General features: G+C 42.4%; 1 protein-coding gene across 4 annotated transcripts in view; it reads right to left on the reverse strand.

The window, feature by feature from the left end:
• The window catches only part of SH3PXD2B (SH3 and PX domains 2B), a 339,742-nt gene that overhangs the window by 37,855 nt on the left and 284,510 nt on the right, over window positions 1-17,377 (reverse strand). For 3 of the 4 annotated variants that reach the window (XM_063928075.1, XM_063928078.1, XM_063928077.1), the window contains 4 exons: window positions 3,955-4,089; window positions 3,150-3,254; window positions 2,672-2,755; window positions 1,642-1,759 (listed from right to left, as the gene is read on the reverse strand). In XM_063928075.1, coding sequence (XP_063784145.1) covers window positions 1,642-1,759; window positions 2,672-2,755; window positions 3,150-3,254; window positions 3,955-4,089 — 442 coding nt within the window. The remainder of the gene's footprint in view (window positions 1-1,641; window positions 1,760-2,671; window positions 2,756-3,149; window positions 3,255-3,954; window positions 4,090-17,377) is intronic. The other variant, XM_063928076.1, reaches the window with a different exon arrangement.

The following is a 17,377-nucleotide window of genomic DNA, read 5'->3' on the forward strand; positions in this document are numbered from 1 at the left end:
GGAGGCGAAGCAGGAAGTGTGATAGCGGCACGATCCTTGCCGCTATAATTCATTTACCACACAATACTTTGAAAGCAAGTTACCATGGTGATTTATCCAGTCTGATTGGTTAGTTTTATCATGTGACTTATCAAATTATTCCATATAGGGATTATATAACCAAATGATGTGTGTTTATTTTACCTTATTGTGAGAGAATAATTATGAACTCATGATATGTATGTTCTAAATATATGATTGCCTTCTATGCAGTGATACATTTTTACAATTTATATTGCAGTTTGGTTAATTGACTGATAGACACCTGATACCTATGGCATAATCTTAGCAGTATAAATAGCAGCCATGTGCCAAGCTCTGAGATATGCTCCTGAGGAAGATGTGGGCATTTCCGCATTGAAACACACTGAGTTCCCGGACAGACGCTCAATGTGGACATTATATATCCGTACCAGCTTTTACACCTGGAGGAACTGATTGATCCTGGATCCACTGTAACACTGCAACATCGCAGCAAGGAATCCTTTGCCTAATGGACTGGGTAATTTTCTCCTATTTGCTGGCTATTACACCGGAATTATCCACAATTGTCTCCATCTTGTGACTGTATGTTTAAGTTCCAAAGGGATATATCTATCCTTTACATTCAGTTTATAAGGTGACTGGACATTACTCCACACATTCACCCACCAAAAACCGGTCTATGGACTCCATGGGGCCGATTCAGATGTTGGTCTCCCTGGCCTCCACTAGGTGGTGCCCAATGGAACAATTGAACTGTTGCTCCGTTCGGGCACACATGCAGCCGGGGAGACACATTTCAGCTCGCAGACTCCTTAGGTACGAGCTGAAATGTGCGTAGACTCTGTTTCCCATTGGAGTGCCCTAACCTGTACTTTAGATGAGTTTAGCAATTAAACCTGGTACTAATGGGTGCGCATTTGGAGCATATGCGTATGGGGGCAACGATTGAATAGCCCCAGTGGCCACAAAACAATTGAATAGGCCCCCATTAAGTCTTTATTAAGTGTGTTGTCTTTATTTCCATGTGATTTTATTCTATTTTAGCATTCTATTATTCCATTAAATATACATTGCTTTATGACCAAACCGCATTTTGTTTATAAATGTGCTTTATAAACCAACTGTGTTAGGTAAACCCACAGCGCTGTTCTCCTACTTTTCCAACAAAAAAATTATCAGAATTGGTAAATCAGGTTGTCCAACATGTTGGATTTCACCGACTAATGGTGACAATCAGCCAATTTGCAGACCATCACTAGTATTTTACTATTAAAATGGGCACTTTCATAATTTGCAGATCTGATCTTTGGACAAACAAAATCTGCAAATCACTGTCAAATATCTGTAATGTATGGGTACACATTGGTGAATTGGTGAATCTGTAAATTGAGGAGGGTGGGGTGGGGGTGGGGGGCAGAATTGGTGAATCTTTTTTTGTGATTGCCGGCTACTCACATTGTCTGTATATGAGGTGCATCAAACTAAAAACAAATTTTAAGAATAGTTTTAAAATTCAAAGATCTTTTTTTTTTTTTGTAAAATAAACTAGCACTTATCTTTTAACAATAGATTCTGCTTTATAAATGGCTGTACATAAAAGGTATAGAGATAACATACCTAATCTTCCACCATCCCTCCAGATTCTTCTGAATGACCTCTACTATGGCCCCTTTGTCCAGAGTGATTTCGTCTTGATCTCTTGCAGCGTAGGGGTAGATTACACTGTACTTCTCCTCTGGTTAAAAATAATAATGATTATTATAATAAAAAAAACTATATATTTCTAAACACACACCATAACAGATAACTTTTTTTGGATCACATTTACCCAATTAGCATTGATTGCAGTATTCAACTAATTTAAGGTAGGGGTTAGCAAAACATCTTGTTAAAACTGTATACAAGTTAGCTTTCCAATATATCATCATACATGTGAAGACTTTCCATACACTGACAGAACTTAACATATTGGAACATCACATGTAGCAATGTAATACATTTTCACACACAACATGGGGAACAATTTACAATATACAATAGGAATCATTTTGTAGAGAGTGCATAGGAAAATAGCTTTCCCCCAACTACTGAAAAACAATTGTAATGTGGTAAATACCGATGTAAAATAGCTGCATATTTTTGCGATATGTTTCTGTATAGAAATTTAGATTGTAAGCTCGCAAGAGCAGGGCCTTTATTCCTCGTGTGCCTTTCCTTCTCTTACTTACACTATCTTATACTCCATACTTCCTTTGATGGCACCTGGTTTTCCATACCTGTCCTATATTGTCTTGAACTGTAAGTGCTGTTTTCTTGCTTGCTATTTGATTATGTACTGTGTAATGGGCGCTGCGGATCCCTTGTGGCGCCATATAAATAAAGGATAATAATATAGGAACAAACACCTACAAACCACAATCCACTGGCATGTTAAAACATGTACTATGGATAATTAATGAAATCACATTTTTTCCTTCTCATTGAGTCTTGTTTACTATGGAAAACCTCCCCAGGCATGCTGTTAATATTCCATTTGCTATCAAAAACAAATTTCGTGCAAGACATGCAAACACCAATGGCGGAGACCCATGCAAACAGCAACAAACACAGACAGTAAATAGAGACAATAAAACAAGGCACTCTGCACCTGGACCCCATCCACTGGTGTACAAGTCCCCAAGAGTCCGTCGACGACCGACATGCCTAGGCAAGGACCAGTGTCTCCATGGGGCTGGGAGCATGTTGGAAGCAGGAAGTGACAAAACAGGAAATGAGGAGTGGTCATAGATCTCCACAAATAACCCTCTCTTATTGGGGTACTTTCAGGAATCGAACACACACATACATACACTAAACATATACAGTACATGGACTAGTAACACAAATGTAGACATCTTAGTGGAACTTACAGCAAGATAACACACAAAGATGTGATGACAGATAAAAGAAAAAAAAGTGGAACATTTTGTTATCTGGAAAATTCCTTACTCATTAAAAGATAGAAATTAGCAGCACATAACGGATGTTTCCGGTTTCCATTTGAACACGTGCTGCCGCTAGTATTGTGGAGCATGTGAGCCTGGATGCAGAGATGGAATGACAAAGCGTGATGCATTTATTCTCACCTTCTTCAGGCTGGAAAGTGAAGTCATCCTGTCCCCCATCCTGAGCTTCTAAGCAAGTTGCAGGTACCCAGCCCTGCTCATCTGCAGTACTCACAAACCACCAGCCTGAAATCAACAAATACCAGTCCTTATACTGAGTGAACAACATTTAATAGACGAGTCATTTATTTATACTGTGCTTTACTGAATCAGCTCATTTTCTTTTACTTTCTTTCTGACTCAATCATATTTGGGTTCCAATCCAGACAAAAAAATGCTTTGGAATTACTAGAGAGATAAAGTGGAGAAGTTGCCCGTACCAATCAATCAGCATCCGTCATTTTATACACTGTGCAAGATGAATGATAGCTAGAAGGTGAGTGGTTTGCTATGGGCAACTTGATTTCTCTTGAAAGTTTGATAATCTCCCCTTAACAGATATAAGAAGTTGAGGGTAGGATAAGCATTTTCTATTAAAAAATGTTCTGGTGCTCACCTAACGCACCAGGAACAGGAGTCTCAGCAGCCAGAGCAGTCCTGTCACCGGGGAGCAGTCTGACAGGCAGCTTCCCAGGGTAAAGAGTGGTCCTGGGGATGAACTAACCGGCACAATGGGAGCCCTCAGTGTAGGGAACAAGGTGATACAAGTACCAGGCAGAGTGATAGATTACTATTGAGAGCATGAACGTAGAGAATGGGGGGTGAGGGGTGGAGGGGGCTATATCTTATCGTATACCAACAAGACCCTACAAAATGGACATACTATAACATGCAGAGTATTAATGTCCTGACAAAGGGCATCTTTTAATGATTTACGTGTTCTTACCAGACTCATTCTTCTCAATGATATCCACCACTTGCCCAACACCCAGGCTGATCTCGGAGCTCTCCTGTTTCTCATATGCTGCCACCACCACATACTGATCTAGATTAAAGGCATCAGTGGATGCAGAGTCTACACCTGCCCAAAATAACAAGGAAGTCAATATAAATATCTTGATGATTACAAAAGAGGTTTGGAAAATAGTAATAAATAATTACCCTCATAATACAATATATGTTACAATGATAATATGCACATTATTGTAAATCATAATAATGTAATTTACATGTAATGCATTTACTGGCAGCAAAATACATATATTTTATAATAGAAGAGACAAAAACTCATTAAATATGGATGAAATGTTTTTCTATCAATTAATGTCATCACCTCAGTATTCATTACCAAAAATACTACTATAGTGCATGCATTTCCGTAAACTAGAGATGTGCGGCGGGCACTTTTCGTGTTTTGGCTCTATGCTCGTGTTTTGGATCTGAATTGGTTTTGCCAAAACCACCCTTTCATAAACACCACACAATATTGTTTTTAAGCCAAAAGGTTGCACCGAGGTGGCTGTATGACTAAGCTAAGTAACACAAGTGTGCGGCACAAACACCTAGCTCATCTAGGGTTGGCACTGCCGTCCCACTGCACTAATGGCGGATACCGGACGCACGTCAACACCAACATAGCTGTCAGGCCTCAGTTATCCGCTTTACAACAGGATGACTGCTGTCATATTTCATATTCCTCGCAAAGGACTGTTGGACAGTCATTTGCTTACTGGAAGTAGTACAAGTGGTCTTCCGACTTCCCCTCTGGGATGACGATCGACTCCCAGCAGCAACAACAGCAGCGGCAGCAGTAGGAGGGAGTGGTTCTTGATCTTTCCCTATTTTATCCTCCAAATTTTTGTTCTCCATTATTTTTCTGTAGTTACATAACAAAATGCAGCAAAGGACAGTGTACCTCTACACCACACAGGGCAAACCCTGTAAAATATTTGGATTAAATATTAATAACCCCTTTATTTGGAGTAAATAATATACAGCACAGGACAGGACAGGACAGCCCCACTGGACTTATACGGCAGTACCACTGGACTTATACAGCAGTACCACTGGACATAAACGGCAGTATCACTGGACTGGATTTATACGCCAATACCACTGTATTTATACGGCAGTACCATTTATACAGAAGTACCACTGGAATTATATGGGAGTATCACTGGACTGGATTTATGCGCCAGTACCACTGGATTTATACGGCAGTATAACTGGACATATATATACAGCAGTTCCACTGGACATATATATACGGCAGTACCACTGGACATATATATACGGCAGTACCACTGGACATATATATACGGCAGTACCACTGGACATATATATACGGCAGTACCACAGGACATATATATACGGCAGTACCACAGGACATATATATACGGCAGTACCACAGGACATATATATACGGCAGTACCACAGGACATATATATACGGCAGTACCACTGGACATATACGGCAGCACAGGGTCACCACCACTGGACTGATGCAGGACAACCACTGCAATGGACTGGACTTATACAGCAGCACTGGACATATGGCAGCAGAGGACACAACCACTGTGACTGGACTGATGCAGCATAAGACTACACTGGATTGAGCAGCACAAGACAGCACTGGAATCGCCACCCCACTTTCCATCCTGCACAGACACTGAGGACGGAGAGACACATCCTATCGCAACACTCTCCAATGCCGGAGTGACTCCGAAACCAGAACGAGGCAAAACGTCATCATCCCGTTGTCGGATTCTAGCGGGGTTTGCATTCCATATAAGGAGCCGCGCATCGCTGCCATTTTCACTCCAGTCTCGGAGAGTGTATTGAGAGGACGTGTCCTCAGTGTCTGCGTGGGCGGGAAAGTGGGTGGCGATTCCAGTGCTGTCTTGTGCTGCTCAGTCCAGTGTAGTGTCTTATGCTGCATCAGTCCAGCCAGTCACAGTGGTGGTGTCCCCTGCTGCTATATGTCCCCACTGCTGCTGTATAAGTCCCTTGCAGTTTTGTTGTGTTGTCTTGCATCAGACATGGGGTAGTGTCTTGAGCAGCATCAGTCCAGTGACCAGTCACAGTGGTGGTGTCCTCTGCTTCCATATATCCAGTGTTACTGCCGTATAATTCCCGTGATACTGGCATATAATTCCAGTGATCCTGCCGTATAATTCCAGTGATCCTGCCCTATAATTCCAGTGAGCATGCCCTATAATTCTAGTGATCCTGCCGTATAATTCCAGTGATCCTGCCGTATAATTCCAGTGGTACTGGTGTATAATTCCAGTGATATTGCCGTATAATTCCAGTGATCCTGCCGTATAATTCCAGTGATATTGCCGTATAATTCCAGTGATACTGGCATATAATTCCAGTGATCCTGCCGTATAATTCCAGTGATCCTGCCGTATAATTCCAGTGATCCTGCCCTATAATTCTAGTGATCCTGCCGTATAATTCCAGTGGTACTGGTGTATAATTCCAGTGATCCTGCCGCATAATTCCAGTGATCCTGCCGTATAATTCCAGTGATATTGCCGTATAATTCCAGTGATCCTGCCGTATAATTCCAGTGATCCTGCCGTATAATTCCAGTGATCCTGCCACATATTTCCAGTGATCCTGCCGTATAATTCCAGTGATCCTGCCGTATAATTACAGTGATATTGCCGTATAATTCCAGTGATATTGCCGTATAATTCCAGTGGTACTGGTGTATAATTCCAGTGATCCTGCCGTATAATTCCAGTGATCCTACCGTATAATTCCAGTGATATTGCCGTATAATTCCAGTGATCCTGCCGTATAATTCCAGTGATATTACCGTATAATTCCAGTGATATTGCCGTATAATTCCAGTGATATTGCCGTATAATTCCAGTGATCCTGCCGTATAATTCCAGTGATATTACCGTATAATTCCAGTGATATTGCCGTATAATTCCAGTGATATTGCCGTATAATTCCAGTGATACTGCCGTATAATTCCAGTGATATTGCCGTATAATTCCAGTGGTACTGGTGTATAATTCCAGTGATCCTGCCGTATAATTCCAGTGATATTGCCGTATAATTCCAGTGATATTGCCGTATAATTCCAGTGATATTGCCGTATAATTCCAGTGATCCTGCCGTATAATTCCAGTGATATTGCCGTATAATTCCAGTGATATTGCCGTATAATTCAAGTGATCCTGCCGCATAATTCCAGTGATCCTGCCGTATACTTCCAGTGATACTGCCGTATAATTCCAGTAATCCTGCCGTATAATTCCAGTGATATTACCGTATAATTCCAGTGATATTACCGTATAATTCCAGTGATATTGCCGTATAATTCCAGTGATACTGCCGTATAATTCCAGTGATACTGCCGTATAATTCCAGTGATATTGCCGTATAATTCCAGTGGTACTGGTGTATAATTCCAGTGATCCTGCCGTATAATTCCAGTGATATTGCCGTATAATTCCAGTGATATTGCCGTATAATTCCAGTGATATTGCCGTATAATTCCAGTGATCTTGCCGTATAATTCCAGTGATCCTGCCGTATAATTCCAGTGATATTACCGTATAATTCCAGTGATATTGCCGTATAATTCCAGTGATATTGCCGTATAATTCAAGTGATCCTGCCGCATAATTCCAGTGATCCTGCCGTATACTTCCAGTGATACTGCCGTATAATTCCAGTAATCCTGCCGTATAATTCCAGTGATCCTGCCGTATAATTCCAGTGATCCTGCCGTATAATTCCAGTGATATTGCCGTATAATTCCAGTGATATTGCCGTATAATTCCAGTGATATTGCCGTATAATTCCAGTGATCCTGCCGCATAATTCCAGTGATCCTGCCGTATACTTCCAGTGATACTGCCGTATAATTCCAGTGATCCTGCCGTATAATTCCAGTGATCCTGCCGTATAATTCCAGTGATCCTGCCGTATAATTCCAATTATATTGCCGTAAAATTCTAGTAATACTGGTGTATAATTCCAGTGGTACTGGTGTATAATTCCAGTGGTACTGGTGTATAATTCCAGTGGTACTGGTGTATAATTCCAGTGATCCTGCCGTATAATTCCAATGATATTGCCGTATAATTCTAGTGGTACTGGTGTATAATTCCAGTGATCCTGCCGTATAATTCCAGTGATATTGCCGTATAATTCCAGTGATATTGCCGCATAACTCCAGTGATCCTGCCGTATAATTCCAGTGATATTGCCGTATAATTCTAGTGATCCTGCCGTACAATTCTAGTGATATTAACGTATAATTCCAGTGATATTGCTGTATAATTCCAGTGATATTGCCGTATAATTCCAGTGGCACTGGTGTATAATTCCAGTGATCCTGCCGCATAATTCCAGTGATCCTGCCGTATACTTCCAGTGATATTGCCGTATAATTCCAGTGATATTGCCGTATAATTCCAGAGATCCTGCCGTATAATTCCATTGATATTACTGTATAATTCCAGTGATATTGCCGTATAATTCCAGTGATACTGCCGTATAATTCCAGTGATATTGCCGTATAATTCCAGCGATCCTGCCGTATAATTCCAGTGATCCTGCCGTATAATTCCAGTGATATTGCGTATAATTCCAGTGATATTGCCGTATAATTCCAATGATATTGCCGTATAATTCCAGTGATCCCGCAGTATAATTCCAGTGATCCTGCCGTATAATTCCAGTGATATTACCGTATAATTCCAGTGATATTGCCGCATAATTCCAGTGATCCTGCAGTATAATTCCAGTGATCCTGCAGTATAATTCCAGTGATCCTGCCGTATAATTCCAGTGATATTACCGTATAATTCCAGTGATCCTGCCGCATAATTCCAGTGATCCTGCCGTATACTTCCAGTGATACTGCCGTATACTTCCAGTGAACCTGCCGTATAATTCCAGTGATCCTGCCGCATAATTCCAGTGATCCTGCCGCATAATTCCAGTGATCCTGCCGTATAATTCCAGTGATATTGCCGTATAATTCCAGTGATCCTACCGTATAATTCCAGTGGTACTGGTGTATAATTCCAGTGATCCTGCCGTATAATTCCAGTGATATTGCCGTATAATTCCAGTGATATTGCCGTATAATTCCAGTGATATTGCCGTATAATTCCAGTGATATTGTTGTATAATTCCAGTGATATTGCCGTATAATTCCAGTGATCCTGCAGCATAATTCCAGTGATCCTGCCGTATAATTCCAGTGATCCTGCCGTATAATTCCAATGATATTGCCGTATAATTCTAGTGGTACTGGTGTATAATTCCAGTAGTACTGGTGTATAATTCCAGTGGTACTGGTGTATAATTCCAGTGATCCTGCCGTATAATTCCAGTGATATTGCCGCATAACTCCAGTGATCCTGCCGTATAATTCCAGTGATATTGCCGTATAATTCCAGTGATCCTGCTGTATAATTCTAGTGATATTACCGTATAATTCCAGTGATATTGCTGTATAATTCCAGTGATATTGCCGTATAATTCCAGTGGTACTGGTGTATAATTCCGGTGATCCTGCCGCATAATTCCAGTGATCCTGCCGTATACTTCCAGTGATATTGCCGTATAATTCCAGTGATATTGCCGTATAATTCCAGTGATCCTGCCGTATAATTCCAGTGGTACTGGTGTATAATTCCAGTGATATTGCCGTATAATTCCAGTGATCCTGCCGTATAATTCCAATGATATTGCCGTATAATTCCAATGATATTGCCGTATAATTCCAGTGATATTGCCGTATAATTCCAGTGATATTGCCGCATAATTCCAGTGATCCTGCCGCATAATTCCAGTGATCCTGCCGTATAATTCCAGTGATATTGCCGTATAATTCCAGCGATATTGCTGTATAATTCCTGTGATACTGGCATATAATTCCAGTGATATTGCCGTATAATTCCCGTGATACTGCAGTATAATTCCAGTGATCCTGCCGTATATTTACGGTGATCCTGCCGTATAATTCCGGTTATCCTGCCGTATAATTCCGGTTATCCTGCCGTATAATTCCGGTAATACTGCCGTGTAATTACAGTGATCGTGCCATATAATTCCAGTGATACTGTCATATAATTCCAGTTATATTGCTGTATAATTCCAGTGATATTGCCATATAATTCCAGTGATACTGGCGTATAAATCCAGTCCAGTGGTACCGACGTATAAATCCAGTGGTAGTAGCGTATAAATCCAGTGATCCTGCCGTATAATTCCATATAAGTCCATATAATTCTGTATAAATCAAGTCCAGTGGTGCTGCCATATAAATACGTTCAGTGGTGCTGCCATATAAATACGTTCAGTGGTGCTGTCCTGTGATATATATTATTTACTCCATTTAAAGGGGTTATTAATATTTAATCCAAATAATTTTCTCAGAGTTTGCCCTGTGTGGTGTACAGGTACGCTCTCCTGTACCGCATATTGTTATATAACTCCAGAAAAATAATGGAGAACAAAAATTTGGAGGATAAAATAGGGAAAGATGAAGAACCACTTCCTCCTAGTGCTGAAGTTGCTGCCACTAATCATGACATAGATGATGAAATGCCATCAACGTCGTCTGCCAAGGCCGATGCCCAATGTGATAGTAGAGGGCATGTAAACTCCAAAAAGCCAAAGTTCAGTAAAAAGACCCAAAAAAAGAAATTGAAATTGTCTGAGAAATGTTAACTTGCCAATATGCCATTTACGACACAGAGTGGCAAGGAATGGCTAAGGCCCTGGCTTATGTTCATGACTAGTGGTTCAGCTCCACATGACGATGGAAGCCCTCATCCTCCCGCTAGAAAAATGGACAGACTTAAGCTGGAAAAAGCACAGAAAAAAACTGTGCATTCTAAGATGGTATCACAAATCCCCAAGGAGAGTCCAAGTGTGCCGGCGGTTGCGATGCCTGACCTTCCCAACACTGGACGGGAAGAGGTGGCTCCTTTCACCATTTGAACGCCCCCGGCAAGTGCTGGAAGGAGCACCCACAGTCCAGTTTTTGATATTCAAATTGAAGATGTCACTGTTGAAGTACACCAGGATGAGGATATGGGTGTTGCTGGTGCTGAGGAGGAAGTTGACGATAAAGATTCTGATGGTGATGTGGTTTGTTGAAATAAGGCACTGGGGGAGACAACTGTTGCCCGTGGGATGAAGAAGCCGATTGTGATGCCTGGGCAAAATACCAAAAAAGCCTCCTCTTCGGTGTGGAATTATTTCTCCACAAATCCGTACAACAGGTGTCAAGCCGTGTGTTGCCTCTGTCAATCTGCAATAAGTAGGGGTAAGGATGTTAACCATCTAGGAACATCCTCCTTTATACGTCACCTGCAGCGCATTCATCATAAGTCAGTGTCAAGTTGTGAAACTTTGGGTAAGAGCGTAAGCAGTCCACTGACACCTAAATACCTGCTTCCTCTTGTAGCCAAGCTCCTGTAAGCCACACCACCAACTCCCTCAATGTCAACTTCCTCCTCAGTCAGGAACGTCAGTAGTCCTGCAGGTCATGTCACTGGCAAGACTGAGGAGTCCTCTCCTAACCAGGATTCCTCCGGAGGATCCTTGAGTGGTACGCCTGCTGTTGTTGCTGCTGCAAGTCGATCGTCATCCCAGAGGTGAAGTCGGAAGTCCACTTGTACTACTTCAACGAAGCAATTGACTGTCCAACAGTCCTTTGTGAGGAAGATGAAATATGACATCAGTCATCCTTTTGCAAAGCGGATAACTGAGGCCTTGACAGCTATGTTGGTGTTAGACGTGCGTCCGGTATCTGCCATTAGTTCAGTGGGACTTAGAGAACTGTTTGAGGTACTGTGTCCCCAGTATCAAATCCCATCTAGGTTCCACTTCACTAGGCAGGCGATACCGAGAATGTACAGAGACGTCAGAAAAAGTGTCCTCGGTGTCCTACATAATGCAGTACCCACTATCCACTTAACCACGGACATGTGGACAAGTGGAAGAGGGCAGACTAAGGACTATATGACTCTGACAGCCCACTGGGTAGATGTATTGCGTCCCGCAGCAACAACAGCAGCGGCACCAGTAGCAGAATCTCGCAAACGCCAACTCGTTCCTAGGCAGGCTACGCTATGTATCACCGCTTTCCGTAAGAGGCACACCGCTGACAACCTCTTAAGGAAACTGAGGGACATCATTGCACATTGGCTTACCCCAATTAGACTCTCCTGGGGATTTGTGATATCGGACAATACCACCGATATTGTGCGTGCATTACATCTGGGCAAATTCCAGTACGTCCCATATTTTGCACATACAATTAATTTGGTGGTGCAGAATTTTTTGAAAAATGACGGACGTGCAGGAGATGCTGTCAGTGGCCCGAAAAATTGCGGGCCACTTTCGGCATTCAGCCACCGCGTGCCGAAGACTGGAGCGCCATCAAACACGTCTCAACCTGCCCTGCCATCACCTGAAGCAAGAGATGGTAACGAGGTGGAATTCAACATTCTATATGCTTCAGAGGATGGAGGAGTAGCAAAAGGCCATTCAAGCCTATACATCGACCTACGATATAGGCAAAGGAGGGGGAATGCACCTGACTCAAGCGCAGTGGAGAATGATTTCTGTCTTATGAAGGGTTCTCCAACGATTCGAACTTGCCACACGTGAAGTCAGTTAAGACACTGCCAGCTTAAGTCAGGTCATTCCCCTCATCAGGTTTTTGCAGAAGCAGCTGGATAAATTCAAGGAGGAGCTAAGACGGAGCAATTCCACAAAGTATGTGGGACTTGTGGATGGAGCCCTTCATTCACTTTGCCAGGATTCAAGGGTGGTCAATCTGTTGAAATCAGAGCACTACATTTTGGCCACCGTGCTCGATCCTAGGTTTGCAGAGGTTCAAAGACCTGCTGGTGAGAAAATTGTCAACTGAAGCGGAACGTGACCCGTCAAAAGCTCCTCCTTCACTTTCTCCCACAACTGGGGCTGCGAGGAAAAGGATAAGATTTCCGAGCCCACCTGCTGGCGATGATGCAGGGCAGTCAGGAGCGAGTGCGGACATCTGGTCCGGACTGAAGGACCTGCCAACAATTACTGACATGTCTACTGTCACTGCATATGATTCTGTCACCATTGAAAGAATGGTGGAGGATTATACGAGTGACAGCATCCAAGTAGGCAGACAGTCCGTATGTATACTGGCAGGAAAAAGTGGCAATTAGGATGCCCTTGTACAAACTTGCTTTATTTTAGCTAAGTTGCCCCCCCCCCCCTCCAGTGTTTACTCTGAAAGAGTGTTTAGTGCAGCCGGTAACCTTGTCAGTGATCGGCATAGGAGGTTACTTCCACAAAATGTGGAGAAGATGATGTTCATCAAAATGAATTATAAATTCCTCCGGGAAGACCTTTACCAGCAATTGCCTACAGAAAGTACAGAGGGACCTGTGGTGGTCGATTACAGTGGGGGCTAATTAATACTCTGTGAGGAGGAGTATGTGCACACTGAAAGGGGTGAGGAATCGGAGGATGAGGTCGACATCTTGCCTCTGTAGAGACAGTTTGTGCAAGGAAGAGATTGATTGCTTCCTTTTTGGTGGGGGCCCAAACAAACCATTCATTTCAGCCAGTCGCGTGGCAGACCCTGTCGCTGAAATGATTGGTTTGTTAAAGTGTGCATGTCCTGTTTATACAACATAAGGGTGGGTGGGAGGGCCCAAGGACAATTCCATCTTGCACCTCTTTTTCTTCTTTGCATCATTTGCTGTTTGGGGACTAGTTTTTTAAAGTGCCATCCTGTCTGACACTGCCATAGAAGTCCAGGGGTACTGCCGTATAAGTCCAGGGGTACTGCCGTATAAGTCCAGTCCAGTGGTGCTGTCTTGTGCTGCATCAGTCCAGTGGTGGTGTCTTGTGCTGACATAAGTCCAGTGGTGGTGTCCTGTGCTGTATATTATTTACTCCAAATAAAAGGGTTATATACATTACTTATATTATTATCCAAATAATTTTTACAGGGTTTGCCCTGTGTGGTGTAGGGGTACGCTCGCCTGTGCTGCATATTATTATAATAGCTCCAAATAAAAGGGTTATTATCCAAATTAATTTTACAGGCTTTGCCGTGTGTGTGTGTGATTTAGGGGTACGCTCTCCTGTGCCACCAATATTGTGCGTAAATTACATCTGGGCAAATTCCAGCACGTCCCATGTTGTTTGTGCCGCACACTTGTGTCGCTTAGCTTAGTCATACAGTTTCCTCATTGCACCTCTTTTTCATCTTTGCATGATGTGCTGTTTGGGGCTTTTTTTTTTATATCTGCCCTCCTGTCTGACACTGCAGAGAAACTCCTAGATGGGCCAATTGTTTGTGTCGCTTAGCTTAGTCATACAGCTACCTCATTGCACCTCTTTTATATCTTTGCATGATGTGCTGTTTGGGGTCTTTTTTTATATCTGCCCTGCTGTCTGACACTGCAGTGCCACTCCTAGATGGGCCAGGTGTTTGTGCCGCACACTTGTCTCGCTTAGCTTAGTCATACCGCAACCTTGGTGCACCTCTTTTTCATCTTTGCATCATGTGCTGTTTGGGGCATGGTTTTTTAAAGTGCCATCCTGTCGGACACGGTCATATAAGTCCAGGAATACTGTTGTATTAGTCCAGCGGTACTGCCATATAAGTCCACCAAATGCAGAGTTTTTGAAAAATAACAGAGGCGTGCAGGAGATGCTGTCAGTGGACTGAAAAATTGCGGGCCACTTTCGACATTCAGTCACTGCATGCCACTACTAGATGGGCCAGGTGGTTGTGTCACTTAGCTTAGCCATACAGCTACCTCTCATTGCACCTCTTTTACTTCTTTGCATGATGTGCTGTTTGGGGACTAGTTTTTTAAGTGCCATCCTGTCTGCCACTGCAGTGCCACTCCTAGATGGGCCAGGTGTTTGTGCTGCACACTTGTGTGGCTTAGCTTAGTCATACAGCCACCTCGTTGCAACTTTTAGGCCTAAAAACAATATTGTGAGGTGTGAGGTGTTCAGAATAGACTGGAAATGAGTGGAAATGAATGTTATTGAGGTTAATAATACAGTAGGAGCAAAATTACCCCCAAATTCTGTGATTTTAGCTGTTTTTATGTTTGTTTGTTTTTCAAAAAATCATCCTGATCCAGAACCAAAACACTAAAGGGTGGTTTTGGCAAAACCAAGCCAAAACCAAAACATGAGCGGGAATTAGAACCAAAACACATAAAGTGCCCGCCCGCACATCTCTAATATATACATATATATATATATATATATATACACACACACACACAGTATATATATATATATATATATATATATATTTATAGATATATTTATAGATAGATAGATAAAGTATTGTGTACTATAGGGTAACATTGCCACATATCACTACAACTAAATGTACCTATGTATCATGTATCAAGTATAGGCACTAATGTCTATGGTGGCCAATCATATGTTGTAACAGGAGGTTGAAATAATAAACCTATTTCTACATAAACATGTATGACCGGCAATACACTTGAGCACTGTCAGCTAGAGCTTGTGCAGTCCCATTGTCATTATATCTGGTCACTGCTAGAGGGCATCACAGCACAAGAAGTGAAGCATTTAGTATCGTAGCTACGGACAGAAAGGTTTTTGTTCTTAAAAAGTCTTGTGGTATAAGTATAAATAAATACCATGGAAAACATACATTTTACAAATTGATATTATTGAAAGACCGTCAACAACTTACTGTAAACAATTCTAAATGACTGTAGGATGTTCAATATGTGTTGCAGGCAATCAGGAACTGGGTATAATCCCATTTAGGATATATGATCACTTTTCTGTATGCAATAGCAAATTCAACTGATCAGCGGCATCTCTAGAGAGGAGGGGACCCGTGTGCAGACTCCGTGTGTGAGCACCCTCCTCTCCTGTAGCCGTCACCGCCGCTGTCAGTGCTGAGACTCGGTACAGTGCCAGAGTCCACAGCACATGTGCAGGACTCTGAAAAATGGCCGCCGCGCCATTTTTCCGGAGTCCTGCGCATGTGCTCAGTGCCCTAGCAGCGGTGGTGACGGCTACAGGAGAGGAAGGGGCCCACACACAGTCACCGATGGATGCCGGAAAGGTTAGTATAGAAGAAATGGGTGCAGTGTGTGCGGTGTGGGCCCCCTCTGGACTCAGGGGCCCGTGTGCACCGCACACACTGCACCCATTATAGATACGCCAGTGCAACTGATCTGTAAAACTACAAATACCTTCAGCGTGGGGATATCTAATTGGGTTATCATGTATGCCAATGTCAATCCGTTTGTACAGGAAAGACTCTTACAGCAAAACGTCTATCAAGCAGGCCACATATAAGCTTTCAGTGGCTCACCACTACATCTATATCTGGGGACAGAATCCACTGTGATACACATTAACGCAGAAGGCCCTGTGCTCCTCGCAAAGTTTAGCCCACTGTTTCCCAACCAGGGTCCTCAAGGCACAATAACAGTCCAGGCTTTAGTGATATTCATTCTTGAACACAGATGGTTAAAGCAAAATAACTGAGGCACTAAAAAAAAAGTCACCTGTGCTCAAGTATGGCTATCCTTAAAACCAGAGTTAGTGTGCCTAGAGCCCATCATTGCTGCTGTTCTCTGGTTTATAACAGCGGAGCGGGTGTATGAGAGAGCTGCATGTTTCATACAATATGAGAAACTTCTGGTTCTATTGTAGGACCAGAAACCCCAGCAAGTCAGACCCTAATGGAACAATTTAAGAAAATAAGCATAATATGATTAATCTCTTTCATAACCATAAGAATCTCTTGACAGATGAATTTAGACATAAAGCCAAAGTTGCCTTAATAAATGCTTCTACAATTAAACGGTATGCAAGTATGGCTATCATTAAGACCTGAACTGTTATTATGCCTTGATGACTGGGGTTTGGAACCCCTGATTTAGCATGTCTCATGGCAGTTTCTGCTTTGCCAGTGGAAACTAGCAGAGATCTCTCGCCCAAGTTGTATAGATACTAGATGCAGTGTAAGATGAGCTACAAATGCACATGTATCATGGATTTTATGTTACAGCTTCTTTGTAGATATATAATTCATGAATGCATACAAAGGTCAGAACTATGTGCCGCGTGCCAGACTGAAAGGTTATTCCTATAAAGCATATTCCTACCATTATACCATATACATCAAAGATGTTTTATTACCAAAGCAACCTTCCAGAAAAGGACTGAGCACTATAGGCCATTACCATAGCTGCCAACTGTCTGAAATAGGAAAGAGGGGAACCTGCTTGAAAAATTGCACTCACAGGCCGCATCCTTATCTACTCCCCAGTGAAGATGGGTATATGTGGCTATACA

The sequence above is a fragment of the Pseudophryne corroboree genome, chromosome 6, assembly GCF_028390025.1.
Source record: "Pseudophryne corroboree isolate aPseCor3 chromosome 6, aPseCor3.hap2, whole genome shotgun sequence".
Taxonomy (NCBI): Eukaryota; Metazoa; Chordata; class Amphibia; order Anura; family Myobatrachidae; genus Pseudophryne; species Pseudophryne corroboree.